General features: G+C 40.8%; 3 protein-coding genes across 3 annotated transcripts; 2 read left to right on the top strand and 1 right to left on the bottom strand.

Annotated features, from left to right (window-relative positions):
* Positions 1 to 440: 440 nt before the first annotated feature.
* On the bottom strand, positions 441 to 3,476 carry LOC119560191. The gene is made up of 8 exons (XM_037873555.1): positions 3,320 to 3,476; positions 1,894 to 1,953; positions 1,803 to 1,832; positions 1,514 to 1,737; positions 1,304 to 1,457; positions 1,016 to 1,251; positions 800 to 953; positions 441 to 746 (listed from the first exon to the last, which is right to left on the bottom strand). Exons 2-8 carry the CDS (start codon positions 1,940 to 1,942, stop codon positions 634 to 636), a joined length of 960 nt encoding a protein of 319 aa, XP_037729483.1. The 5' UTR covers positions 1,943 to 1,953; positions 3,320 to 3,476; the 3' UTR covers positions 441 to 633.
* Positions 3,477 to 7,458: 3,982 nt separating this feature from the next.
* On the top strand, positions 7,459 to 9,577 carry LOC119560285 (neprilysin-2-like). Its single transcript, XM_037873656.1, has 2 exons — positions 7,459 to 8,514; positions 8,576 to 9,577. Exons 1-2 carry the CDS (start codon positions 7,459 to 7,461, stop codon positions 9,575 to 9,577), a joined length of 2,058 nt encoding a protein of 685 aa, XP_037729584.1.
* Positions 9,578 to 11,394: 1,817 nt separating this feature from the next.
* Positions 11,395 to 12,604, top strand: LOC119560959 (nuclear receptor subfamily 2 group E member 1). The gene is made up of 2 exons (XM_037874711.1): positions 11,395 to 12,019; positions 12,393 to 12,604. Exons 1-2 carry the CDS (start codon positions 11,395 to 11,397, stop codon positions 12,602 to 12,604), a joined length of 837 nt encoding a protein of 278 aa, XP_037730639.1.
* The last annotated feature ends 812 nt before the right edge of the window (positions 12,605 to 13,416 follow it).

The raw sequence follows: 13,416 nt of genomic DNA, 5'->3' as shown, positions 1-13,416 counted from the left end.
TTCCTGCCGTTTATTACTCGAGAAATTTGATCCTAAAAGTGATCAATTTAGCATTTGCTATATTAAGCGATAAGTTTCGACCCTCAGCGGATTCCAGTATGAGGATGAGTGTTGGGACGCTTACGGCTTTCTTGAAGCAGACGACGAAGGTAAAGGCTGTAATATCGTTTGTTGAATTGGACGATAAGTTATCTGAAATGATGCTATTTATTTAAGGTTTTAATTATACCCGTTGCTCGGAGAGTAAAAGGGTCTGTCCGTCGGTATGAACGCTCAGATTTCTCTTGGGATTTGGCATGTAGATTAAGGGGTCCTTGCGCAGCGCAAGTTTTTTTCAGCAGTGTGCCAAGCTTTTTAAAAAATGTTAATGAGAATTAATGCCCAACTACATGACGAAAATTGTTCAATCCGTACAATTCATTATAAGCAAATAAAGTGTGTAATCTTGGGAACAGACGCTTTGCTACTTGTTGAGTAACAGGTATCTCTCTTGGTTTATTTTTTAAATGGTCAAATGTACGAGTACAGATTGTTTAATTATATTCTTATATTTCATTTAGGGTTAGCTCCCTGTCCAATGAGTTTTTCCTAAAGTTAAGCTTGTCTTGTCTAAATTGTTGTGCAAAGTTTTATTCAACTTTGATTTGTTTTATTCTTTCGGGATGAATGAAGGTTCTTAACGCATCTCATTGCCTTAGTCAACGCTTTTTTAGACGGAACAGTAGGCTCTACCTTACCGACGGCATCTAAAATGATAATTTGTTATTAAAGTAAATGCGAAAATAAAATAAAAACTCACTCAATAGCGCTGGAAGAAAATTTTCAAAAACGTTAAGCTTTTTTTTACTTTGGGATCCGTCTAAATTATAATTAAGAATGAGCGCTTCCGAGAATATGTTTCGTATTGATCGACTCATCTTTTGTCGGCTCAAAAGCAGTACCATATGCTCTATCTGGAAATATAAGAAAACATTTTTGTCAGTTTTAAATAACAATAATAGAACGCTAAACTTACATATCTATCGCAATTCCCCTTGTTTATTCTTTCATCTATCTCCGATAGCTCATCATCTGATTTTATAGGGAAATATTCGAATATTTCCAATTTTCGTGACGTTTTAACCTTGACCTTTACCTCTACGGCCGGCCCTTCGGATTTCCTTTTGCCTGCGTGAAGAGTTTTAACGCATCTCATTGCCTTCGACAACGCTCTCTCAGCGGATTCTGAAGGGTCTACCTGACCAATGGCATCTAAAAAGTTATTTTGTTAATAAAATAAATACAACAATTTACTAAAACATACGCAAAAGCGCGCGAACAAAATGCTCAAAAGATTTAAGCCTTTTCTTATGTTGGGCTCCCTCCAAATTGTAATTTAAAATTATATCCTCCGAAAATATGTTTCGTATTGATCGACTCATCTTTTCCTGGCTCAAGAGCCGTACCATATGCTTTATCTAAAAATAAAACAACATAGTTTGCATTTCAAAAAATTAGAGAATGTGAAACATACATATCTGTCACCACGCCCCTGGTTTATTTTTTCGTCAATTTCCAAAAGCTCCTCGTCGGACTTTATAGGGAAATAATCATCCATTTTATCGTGTATCTCGGGCTCCACCTGTGTCGTCTGTTCAACGAACTCCGTAAGCGTCCCAACAGCCTTAGTGAGCATCTCAACAGCATCCTTCACGCCGCGAAGTTCAGATACAGCCGATTGAAGGTCGTTCTGGATTTCTTTGAGCAGGTATATAAACATACAATAACATATCCCTATTAAACATAGAAATACCAAAACTTACCATTAACTTTGTCAAACAACGTATAATCCTCTGTAAACATAAATATAAAAGGAGTTACCAATGAAAAACAAAAAATCATTTCAATACTCACGGATCTTTACTGTGTCCGCGCATAAATAGTTTGGTGTTGGCCCACTCATACTCAAAAAATCTTTAAAGTAAAATAAGATTAAAACAAGAACAAAAGCTAACTTCGGCAAACCGAAGTTTTATTAAACTTGCAAACTTTGCCGAAATTACTAAAATCGGGGTGCTTACAAAAATGTTATATTTTCAAATTGCTAGCTTGCAAACGGAATTGAATTAGACGGGCGTGGCAATATCGACTCTCCTACTGATCCCGATCAATAATACATACATATACTTATAGGGTCGGAAACTTCTCCTTCAACTGTGTTAAAAACTTCTGACCAAAATTATAATAACTTTATATATAATTATGAATTGCTTTGTATATGAAATACATATTTAAATCAGTATTAGATCATTCAGAAAAATGTTTAAGATTCGAAGAAATGCGACGGAGTTACATACATCGGGACCTTCGTTTCTTGATGGGTAGATTGCTGTCGCGATATTTTAAAATTCATATTCAATATTCATCAGATCAGATTAAAACTTTTAAATTTCTTAAAATTAAGTGAAAACTGAAAAAATCGTATGTATTTTTTCTAAAGTATTTACTTTTTCAAAATTCTAAAAGGTAGACAAATTATACCAATAAAATTTGAAAAATGGAACTTTTTAGGTTATGAAAATTTTTATTTTTGAAACGACGTGAAAAACATTAACATTTTTGTCGAGGCCTTTTTTACTACGGGGGTCAGGGTCAACTAAGAAAATAGCGGAAATATACCAGAAAGATGCCACTAACAAATTTAAAGTGTCGAAACTCAATCGAAGTATTCCTGAATGATTAAAGAAACTGCGGAAAAAATATCTTAAATCGACGACCGAATTCAGACATCAATAATAATATTTTATGTATACGCTTCAATGTCTACTCCATAGAGAAAAGGTCCCCTAAAAAATACCGCTTTAGCATGTTTTAACTAGATTTCTCGTCTACATCCCAAACATAAGTCTCACTCAATTTCTGATGTTCGTTGACAATATCTTATCGTAAACCCTTTGCTAGTTAAAAAACTTGTAAGCATATTTTCTTACTATTAGTTGGGTTTATTTATTATTGTTTTTGTTTTTTAGTTGTGAACAAGCACCTCAAGATACCTCAACTTATTCAGATCTAAGTCGTTAGTATTTCTAGAAAATACAGTCACATTTTGGCCTGTTCCTTTTACACAGTCTTCGTTATCTGCAAAATTCGGCATGTTTGAGTCTGTATGTGGGACTTGCCATATTTAAAACTGCCAGTTATCCCGCCTTTTGAAAAACGACCAAGCAATCGAGTTCTTGTTACTCTAAATCTGTGTCAGGGGTCTCAATTCGGCACACAACAGACTAGCGGCATCCGCCATGGTTTTTGGAAACCAGCTTGCTAAAAACTAAGAACTCACCAGATTAAAGGGGAATAGCCACAAGAACACGCGCGCTTAACTATCCAATCGTAACAATCCGATTTAAACAAAACCTCTGTTGGCAGTTAAGAAGAAAAACCCAACCGGTCTCGCTTGCAACAATATTTACAACGGCATAGCGTCCCTCACAATCAGCTGATTGTCAAACATCTGTTGGCGAATCAGTGTTGGAAAACGTCATTAAGGCCTATTAAAGCGCCATCTGGCAGATATTTCGATAGACAGCACTCCCGCAAGTAACGTCATCGTTTAACCGGTGGCGTTACCACATCCCAAAACAATTGGCGCGCTGATTTGAAACCACAAAACCCAATAGTCAAAGAATTTTGTAAATTTTAATAATAAACAAGGAAGAACGCTATTGTCGAGTACCTCGACTATCAGATACCCGTTACTCAACTTAAGGGACCAAAGGGAAATGGAGATATGCAAGCAGTAAAGCGAGATTGAAATGCGCCACCTACCCGTGTTCTCAATATATGGTTATGTGGGCGGTAGACAGATTCAAGCGTTATGGGCGTGGCCAACTTTGTTTTGGGTCAATCGAAACACCCTAAGCCCTAGCCCTCACATCGACGAAAACCGCGAGCTAACCATAGGAGTGAGCGAGAGGCAAAAAGGCGGCTAAAGCTTTTCGCAGGGTCTGTTTTAGTTGAAGTGCTGGAGGAGATCCTCTAGAGAATCCCAGGGGGAAGGAACATGCCGAGTGGGACTTCGTCTCTACATGGACATCCGGCCGAGCGTGTCCTCTCAAAGAAAGTAAGATCTGGCCAAAATAATTTGATTGCGTTGTACTAATAGAAGTTTCTTTTTAGCAGAACCACCAGTAATATAATCTCCGAAGTCCTATTCTTTAGGACTCCGTACACCATAACCACCAGCTACTTGGCAGCTTAAGCGGAGCTGGAGGACGCGGTGGCTTCTATAGGGAGGAGGAAAATAGGGCGCCCGCTAAGGAACAGTTGGAGAAGCCACGGCCAGGATGCTGGGCGACTTCCTGCAGCATCAGCGGATCAACTCCGCTCCCAATCCGGCTCCCACTTCCTCAAGGTCCAATATGCCCATTGGGACTCGGAGCTGGATTGCGGTGGCGCGGAAGATGGCGAAGCATTCGTGGGACGTTAAGGAAGCTTTAAACTACTAATTTACATAAATAAAAACATTCATTTAACATTCCATTTATTTTTATTTTACTTTCTTTGTGTACCAGCAGACTCCTCTTTTTTAAATTTCTCCAATTGATTTGTTTTCCGTTTGGCAACAAGCCCAGCCACTTGACAGTAAGACCATGCTACATGTATTGCGGGTGAACTTTGAAAACTTCGGTCACACTACAAAGAATAAGATTTTTCGACTAGTGAAACTCTTAGCCGATCTGAGTACTAGGCTTAACATGCAAGAATTACATATTATATGCATAAAATGATTTCGGTGGTGAACACCCAGTTTGCTTGAATTAATACCAACGTTTTTTAGATCGAACTGTTTTTATGAATACCAAAGTGGGGATGAGGAGCGGATTTTGAATTTACTAAGAGCCAAATCTCCAAAGTTAGCCACTTAAAATCCAAAAGGTCCGTTATTGTGTCCAACATTTTGGCTTCGACGATGCCAGCGGTATTCTAGAACCTTTTAAGTGCAGTATAGATTGTGTTTTCAGACAGGTTTTCGCTTGAGCGACTAAATTTTGCTTCAGCTACTCTTCTACATAATTTATGCCCTATTCACACAGAGAGGGTTTTCGCTTCAGCGACCAAATTCCGCTTTAGCGACTTTTTCCTCCACAAGAAATACAGGTGTAGGATAGAGATGGAAAAAAGTCGGTAAAACTCGCTAAAGTGGAAAATGGGAACGCACACGCAAATCGGGTGCACCGGGTGCCTCCAGCTCCTCAGCAAGCACCTGCTCTCTTGGATCTCTTCGCCGATGGTCCGGGTAGATCTAGGGATCGATGTCTTTTCGCCTGAACCCCTTCATGGGTGGGCTTATCCCGCCCGTAGTTAGGAAGCACCTTTTTTGCCCATTCTACCTTCTTTAGCCATTCAGGCGAAGGTGTGGCAATTTTGTCACTCACAACTTGCGATCCGCTCGGTTGCCCCAGCTATGCGGCTTTGGAACCATCTCACAAGTTCCTCAGTCCAAGGAGTACTAGGCTTAAGACCTCAAAACATTTAAAAAAAAAAACTTAAAATAAATAACTTTATCGAGTTTATAGTGTTTTTAATATACAGTACACAAGAAGCAAACAATTAATACCAAAACTATATCACCATCTCCCTCGCATTTGATATCGGTCTCTCTTGTTATACCCTTTACTCGTAGAGTAAAAGGGATTTGTAACATGTATAAGGAAGCGATTCCGACCCTATAGTGATGGGGTTCACTACGCAAGTCTAACTAGCCATGTCCGTATGTCCGACTGTCTGTTCGTGTGATCGCTGAGATCTCGGAAACTATAAAAGCTAGAAGGTTGGGACTTGGCATGTCGATTTATAACCTTTTGCGCAAGTTTACGCCACTCTAACGCCTATAACGCTAAAACCTGTGTAGCGCCTACATTATTGAAGATTTTAGAAAAAATTAAAACGGTTTTGTTTTGATTAATGATAATTTAAAGCAAATAATGTGGGCACTCTTGGGAACAGTTGCTTTGCTGCTTGCATATCTCCATCTCCCTCGCACTCCCCTTAGCTGAGTAACGAGTATTTGATAGTCGATCGACTATAGCGTTCTCTTTTGTTTTAAATTGGAGTAACAGGTATCTTAAAGCAGAGGTACTCGACTTTATTATACCCGTTACTCGTAGAGTAAAAGGGTATACTAGATTCGTCGGAAAGTATGTAACAGGCAGAAGGAAGCGTTTCCGACCCCATAAAGTATATATATTCTTGATCAGGATCACTAGCCGAGTCGATCTAGCCATGTCCGTCTGTCCGTCTGTCTGTCCGTCCGGATGAACGCTGAGATCTCGGAAACTATAAGAGCTAGGCTATTGAGATTTGGCGTGCAGATTCCTGAGCTTCTTACGCAGCGCAAGTTTGTTTCAGTAGAGTGCCACGCCCACTCTAACGCCCACAAACCGCCCAAAACTGTGGCTCCTACAGTTTTGATGGTAGAATAAAAATTTTAACTGAAATGTATTGTTCTCATCAATACCTATCGATTGAACAAAAAAAAAAATTGCCAGGCCCACTTTAACGCCAACAAACCGCCCACATACTTCAAAAAATCGTAAATATGAACGCGGGTATCTCGGAAAATATCAAAGATAGAGAAATGGGATTCCAGATTTAGATTCCGTAGGCTTGAGCGCAGCGCATGTTTGTTACGCGAATATGTCACGCCCACTCTAACGCTCACAAACCGCCCAAGCCTGTGGCGCCCACAATTTTCAAGCTAGATAAAAAATTTTAACTGAAATGTATTGGTCTCGTCAATACCTATCGATTGATCCAAAAAAAAACTTTGCCACGCCCACGCTAACGCCCACATCGCCTTAATATGTCTACCGCCGGTAGGTGGCGCATTTCAATCTCGCTTTGCTGCTTGCATATCTCCATTTTCCTTTGGTCCCTTTAGCTGAGTAACGGGTATCTGATAGTCGAGGTACTCGACTATAGCGTTTTTCCTTGTTTTTATTTTACATGCAGGCCTGTTTACCCAAAACTGTTTCACTCAAATTCGATTTGCACAAATTAGTCGGCTTAAAAATATTTTTCTCTGAGAAAAGTTTTGAACTAATAATCTTCTTTCTCTATTGGTTTAGATGATATAACAGTATTGACACAAGACTTCGTTTGAGTCGAATTGCATTTAAAAAATGTATCAAAAGCAAAATCAGAAAAGGCCTGCAAATTTTTTTTGTGTTTGTCTAGTTAAGAAGGTCTTTTCATTCACTAAATATTTAATTTAGAGAGAGCAATTGCATGGTGAATATATTATATTCAACTCTTGAATACTTATCTCGCCCGAATATTCATCTATAAATGGTCATGACTTTAGGAAGCAGACAGTTCGAAATTGTGCTTTAAATCAAGAAGTCGAAGCCAGTCTAAGTTTTGCATACGGAACCATTTAAGGCCCATAAGTCGCTGATAAGAGTGACATTAGTCAAAAACATGTTTCTCTGTTCGATAAGCTTGAGATCCACCGGTCTATGTGGATTTCTGATATTTTTATTTCTACTGGAGTTTTCCGCGAAAGGAAACGCCGGAACGGTAAAATTTACAAACTACCTGCAGTCCCATGCAGATCTCAGGAAGTCCTACATGAACTTCAGTGTAGCACCCTGTGACAACTTCTACGAGTACGCCTGTGGAAACTATCGAAACGTGAAACAGGACCGATTCTCCACCAAAGGGAGCGTTTCAACGAATGACATTAGCTACACACTAGATGACATCACGGAACAACTTTTGGGCATGTCGGATCTGGCGGAGTCTCTCAACGTTTCCAGCGAGCTGAGGGTTGCCCAACGATTCTACAATGCCTGTCTAGGGGCAGATCTCTATCCGTTTCCTGCTGCCGATCCAAATTACTTAAAGCTTATCAGGTCGATCGGAGGCTTTCCCGCCGTCGATGGTGCTGCCTGGAATGCCTCCAACTTTAACTGGTTTAATATGAGCGCCCACTTGATCAATTACGGGACATCAGGTTTTATTCGCGAAAAGCTAGAAGATTCGCATCCGTTTTTGCCGCAATTGCTAAAGCCGTTACTGGGTTTTGACTCCATCGTTCAAAAGGACAGCATCGACAGCAACTCTTCCCACGTCTACCGACTTAACGAGAAGCGTATGCGCGGATACTTAAGATCCTTTCAACTGCCGGAGGACAAAATTGCGGAAGTGATCGACGGGGTCTTTGCTTTCTGGCGCGAGGCGCTGGTGGCTGCTGAAATAAACGATGATGATATTTATCGGTGCTCAAAGTTCGACTATACTAACTACTTGGACATTGTCTGGAACATTAGTGAACACGATGATATGTGTAATTCCTACTTAGTGGAGATCGAAAAGGTGTGTGCCCGCCACCCTGAGGCTGCGGCCAATTATATGGCCATGAAACTGCTCTACCAATTCGATGCCAAGCTAAGTGAAGCCAAGTACCAAAGAGATTTTTGCAAAAGAACTCTGCGGACTTCCATGGCTTTCCTCTTCAACAAAATGTACATGGCGGTAAGTCTCGGAGTCGTTATATACAATTGATTTTGATCCTTCAAAATGGTTATGCTTTCAGGAGTACTTCACCGAGAAGGAACGGTTGGAAGTGTCTGAAATTGTACAGGAACTGCGAAAGGGATTCCGAAGGTCGCTTGAGGAAGCCGATTGGTTGGACTCGGAGACTCGAGAAAAGGCACTTCTCAAGGAATCGAAAATACAATCTGTCATCGGCTCCGGGGAGGACAGCTTGCGTACTGAGCGCCTGATTCGGGAGATCAACCGTCTTGAAATAATTGACGACAGTTATGCTGAGACCAATATTAACTTGCATCGCCTCAGTGTCGACATAAATCGATTCAGCAGCCGCCACTATAAGGAACTGTCTAAAGAGGCCTTGACACAGATGGTTCTGCTGGCGATGCAGGTGCAAGCTTTTTATCACGCCTCGCATAATTCTATTTATGTAATGGCTGGCATTCTACAGTCACCAGTTTACCACCATTCTTGGCCGCTCTCCCTGAAACTCGGCACCTTGGGTTACGTGATTGGCCACGAACTCACCCACGCCTTCGACACCAAAGGCTCTCGATACGATGCCGATGGAAAACGTCTGTCTTGGTGGTCGGAGAAATCGAAACTGGGCTTTGAGAAACGCACTGAGTGCTTTGTAAAAGCTTACAGTAAGTATCTGATACCGGAGATCGATCGCCATGTCGATGGAAATAAAACGGTGGACGAGAACATTGCCGACAGTGGCGGATTGAGGCAGGCTCTGGAGGCCTACCGCAGCCACATGGAGCAACTGCTGGAGGACCCTAAGCAGGACAGGATCAACGAGCAGTTGCCAGGTCTTGACCTCTTGCCGGAGCAACTCTTTTTCCTGGGCTTCGCTCAGATATTTTGCTCGGATTACAAGGAGGAGCATTTATGGAATGAGGTGGATAATGAAGTAACTCACACTATCGAGAAGTACCGCGTACTGGGAACCTTATCCAACATCGAAGATTTCTTCCAGGCCTTCAACTGTCCCGTTGGAAGTGGTATGCGCGTTGCTGCTGAAACTTGTCACATGTGGTAATCTTTAAGCATACAAATCATTATAAAATTTTAAATTTTAATACACATTGTGAGCTATAACCATTTGCATGTTTATTGTCTGTAGTTATTTATTTTAATTTTGAAAGTCTATGTTGTAGGCAATATGGAAATTCTCAGGTATAGCAAGCACGTCTGTTGTTGCAACTTCAGTGCACGTCTGTGTTGCGCAAGTTCGATTGGGCTAATGTCGCTTTCGTGGATCTTCATGCGATGACTGTCTTCTGTATTTCTTTCCCGTTCCAAGTTGTATTGATTACCCTTCAGGGTGACAAACTTCACTTACTGCAGACTGGTAAAATTAAAATGTTCAGTTACTGAGCCCACCACCTACCTTCACCCTCCGAGATCGTTTCGCCCCGTCCTGACAGTCGCATATCTCCTCTAGGAATGTGGGAAATCTCTCGTGATTCACTTTTTTGAAACTCGTATGTATAGTCTTGATTAGGATCACTAGCCATGTCCGCCCGTTCGTACAAGTTTCTTTTGGCAGGCTGCCACGGCCACCGTAATGTCTATATTGCTAAGGCCTGTCTAGCGCCCAGATTAAATATCCATTAAAAAGTTATAAGCAAATAAAGCAATAGACGCTAGGAGGCTTAGTGTGCAACTTTGGGAACAGTCGCTAGCTCACACTCCCCTTAGCTAATTAACGGGTAACTGATAGTCGAGTCACTCGACTACAGTGTTCTCTTTTGGCTTAAACTCTATCTTTACTCATGTAGGGCACTATTATAGAGCGGCTGATAAACGGTTGACCGAAACTCAACGAATCTCCAGTTCAGAAATAGGGATTAGCCTATATGATGTGAATGAACTATCTACAATATGTATTAGGAACCTTAGCTCAGAATTAAATAAAAGCTGTGACTTACAGATAACGTTTAATTAAATAGTTTCGCGATTCGCCCAAGGAAATGCAGGAATATAAACCAGGAAGACTTACAAACCCAACCCTATTCTATTCTCCACCCACGAACGTCTTCGGTGTTTACCCGAAATGTCAGTACAAAAGGACCTCAGCGCGGACACTTCAAGTGGCAAGCGCGCGTCCAATCACAGAGCAAAACAATAATTGTTTACAAATTGTTAACACGCTCCGGAATAGCAGTAGATGATTGTCACTTTTGACGCGCCACGCCCCCTGCCAGAACGTCTCGGACAAACAAAAATCCTCGAATCACGCTTTGGCACAATGCTGTCCTACACTACAGGAAATATATAATAATGTAGCTCAGAAATATTTATATCTTAAATACTTTATAAAAACCCTTTTGTAAAATTTTTCATTACATGCAAATAAATTTAAATTTGAAGTCTTAAAAACCACCCAGTCGTATAATTATGTACTTAAGATACAAATGGAAATGGATTTAAGAGTCTTTCTATATTCGATCTCTGGATCCGGAGTCTAGCGTTACACAAGGATGCATGGAATAATGACCATTTTGTTAAATTTTGTATTTATAAGGAAACATTAGGCAACAATATCCCAAATGGGTTAAAAAATGTGGCTTCGAAAATGATAGTCATAAGACTGTCGTATGCAAAAGAGATATTGATTCCGAAATTCATAAAAAATTCTATTGATTACATGAATATATTCCTTTACTACATTTCGATCCAAAGAATATAAAATTATAAAATATACAAATGCTTTTTTAAAGAGGCATTGGTTTTTTTTGTGTAGCTGGTTTGCATATCATTTGTGGGTATCGGGCGACCAGGTCGCATATAAAACCGCCAATATCCAGAAGGACCCGATTCAGTCCGTTGCGACCCCCATTGGCGGCGGTGACCATGTCGAGCTTCAGTGACTGCGCAGTGTGTGGCGATCAGAGTTCCGGGAAGCACTACGGCGTGGCCTGCTGCGATGGGTGTTCGTGCTTCTTCAAGCGGAGTGTGAGGCGAGGCAGTAGCTACGCCTGCATCGCCCTCGCGGGAAATTGTGTGGTGGACAAGGCGAGGAGGAACTGGTGCCCCTCCTGCCGCTTTCAGCGATGTCTGGTCGTGGGAATGAACGCCGCCGCTGTTCAGGAGGAGCGCGGTCCGCGCAACCAGCAGATTGCTCCCTACCGGAACGCCAGGAGACATCCGCCGCAGTCGGTGCCAGTGCCATGCCCACCGCCCCATTCGCAGGCACTGCACTTCCAGATTCTCGCCCAGATCCTGATCACATGCCTGCGACAGGCGAGGACCAACGAGCAGTTCGCGCTCCTGGATCGCTGCCAACAGGACGCCATCCTGCAGGTGGTGTGGAGCGAGATCTTCGTCCTGCGAGCCTCCCACTGGTCCCTCGACATCAGCTCCATGATCGAGGGCTGCGGCGATGAGCAGCTCAAGCGCCTCATCTTCGAGGCCCATCTGCTGAAGGCCGACGTGCTGGAACTAAATTTAATGGAGTCGCTGATATTGTGCAGAAAAGGTAAGACTCGGTAAACGGCATTTCAATTACCTTTCCATTGATGCCAAAGTTTACAAGAAGTATGTTCAAATTATGAGTATATTAATGTGTAATATAAATAGTCGTTATCACAAGGCTCGGCGGAGTGGGCGTGGGCGAGAAATGAATTTTTACTATAATCTCAATATTATTTTTGTAATACCTTAAGTCTGTACCTTTTAAAATTAATAAAGTTCGAAAATCGAAATTTTACTATAGTCTCAAAATTTAGGTTTGTATTTATACAATTATTCTTTCTTATTAATTTAAATCCTAGAAAATTGAGTCATGTAAAATATATTTCAATGTTGGTGACTTAAGATTAAAAATATTTTATTGTTTATATTATTTACAGAACTGGCTATCAGTACGGAGTACGCCATTATCCTGGGAGGTCACTCGAACGCCGCCCTGGTTTCTCTAGCACGTTACACTCTTCAGCAATCCAATTATTTGCGGTTTGGCCAACTCCTCCTCGGTCTGAGGCAGCTCTGCCTAAAACGCTTCGACTGCGCTTTATCCTGTATGTTTCGCACTGTGGTTAGAGACATATTAAAAACACTTTAAGCTTAAGTTAAATATATTTAACACTTTTGTATGCCTCCGTTATTCGTATATTAGGAGGGTGTAATTAAGGACTTCAAGGTTATTTAATGTAAGAGCGGCATTGTTCGGCTGCTTTCATTAGAGCACGTTTTTTCTCAGACTGTTCGATTTTACGTATGTAAGTGCGAGCAAGCCAACCAAATGTCAGCTCTAACGAGCAACATATGAGCAAAATTGACAAATCCTATAGGCACTTTTTGTATTTTTTCTGACATTCAAAAATCCACCGACAATTTAATACTTCGACTGATAGGCCCACGGCATTGTTTGGCTCATTCCTTAGGGGCTTTGATAGAGATAAATATAAATTATACTGGGATTTGTTTGGATAAGAAGACTTTAGCGTTTGAACGATAACAATTAACTTTAAACAGCTGATTTTAGTGTTTGAAGCTTTTAAAATTGCCTGCTTAATAGGTGTACAATTGTCGGCAAATAATAGTGCTTTGGCGTATATTTTTTTAATTTAATCATCTCCGGCAGTCATTTCTTTATAAGCCCTTTGAGTTTTATTTCTGAATTTTACCATATAGTTATTTTGATTTATAAGTTGCTGCGGTTGTTTTCTGACGAAAAAATATTACTTTTGTTCTTTTTATTTGTTTACAGCACTACTATTACCATGATCGCAACTGTACTTCTTTTGGATGACAGTTACTGATGCGGAATTTAGTCGTTGCTGCAGAAAACCTTTGGTCTAAACAGACTTCAAAAATAACTAGAAATAGCCAGAAAAATCTTAATGATAGCTTGAGTAGGAAAACGACATAAAA

The sequence above is a fragment of the Drosophila subpulchrella genome, unplaced genomic scaffold (genome assembly GCF_014743375.2).
Source record: "Drosophila subpulchrella strain 33 F10 #4 breed RU33 unplaced genomic scaffold, RU_Dsub_v1.1 Primary Assembly Seq354, whole genome shotgun sequence".
Taxonomy (NCBI): domain Eukaryota; kingdom Metazoa; phylum Arthropoda; class Insecta; order Diptera; family Drosophilidae; genus Drosophila; species Drosophila subpulchrella.
The sequence above is the reverse complement of the archived record's forward strand: the minus strand, read 5'-3'. Positions and strand labels throughout refer to the sequence as shown.

Coding starts and splice junctions, on each gene's coding strand:
- LOC119560959 (XM_037874711.1), top strand. CDS start 11,395: ATGTCGAGCTTCAGTGACTGCGCAGTGTGTGGCGATCAGAGTTCCGGG. Junction 12,020..12,392: donor GCTGATATTGTGCAGAAAAG/GTAAGACTCGGT, acceptor TATTATTTACAG/AACTGGCTATCAGTACGGAG.
- LOC119560191 (XM_037873555.1), bottom strand. CDS start 1,942: ATGAGTGGGCCAACACCAAACTATTTATGCGCGGACACAGTAAAGATC. Junction 1,738..1,802: donor GTTGTTTGACAAAGTTAATG/GTAAGTTTTGGT, acceptor ACCTGCTCAAAG/AAATCCAGAACGACCTTCAA. Junction 747..799: donor TTTTCTTCCAGCGCTATTGA/GTGAGTTTTTAT, acceptor TTATCATTTTAG/ATGCCGTCGGTAAGGTAGAG.
- LOC119560285 (XM_037873656.1), top strand. CDS start 7,459: ATGTTTCTCTGTTCGATAAGCTTGAGATCCACCGGTCTATGTGGATTT. Junction 8,515..8,575: donor TCAACAAAATGTACATGGCG/GTAAGTCTCGGA, acceptor TTATGCTTTCAG/GAGTACTTCACCGAGAAGGA.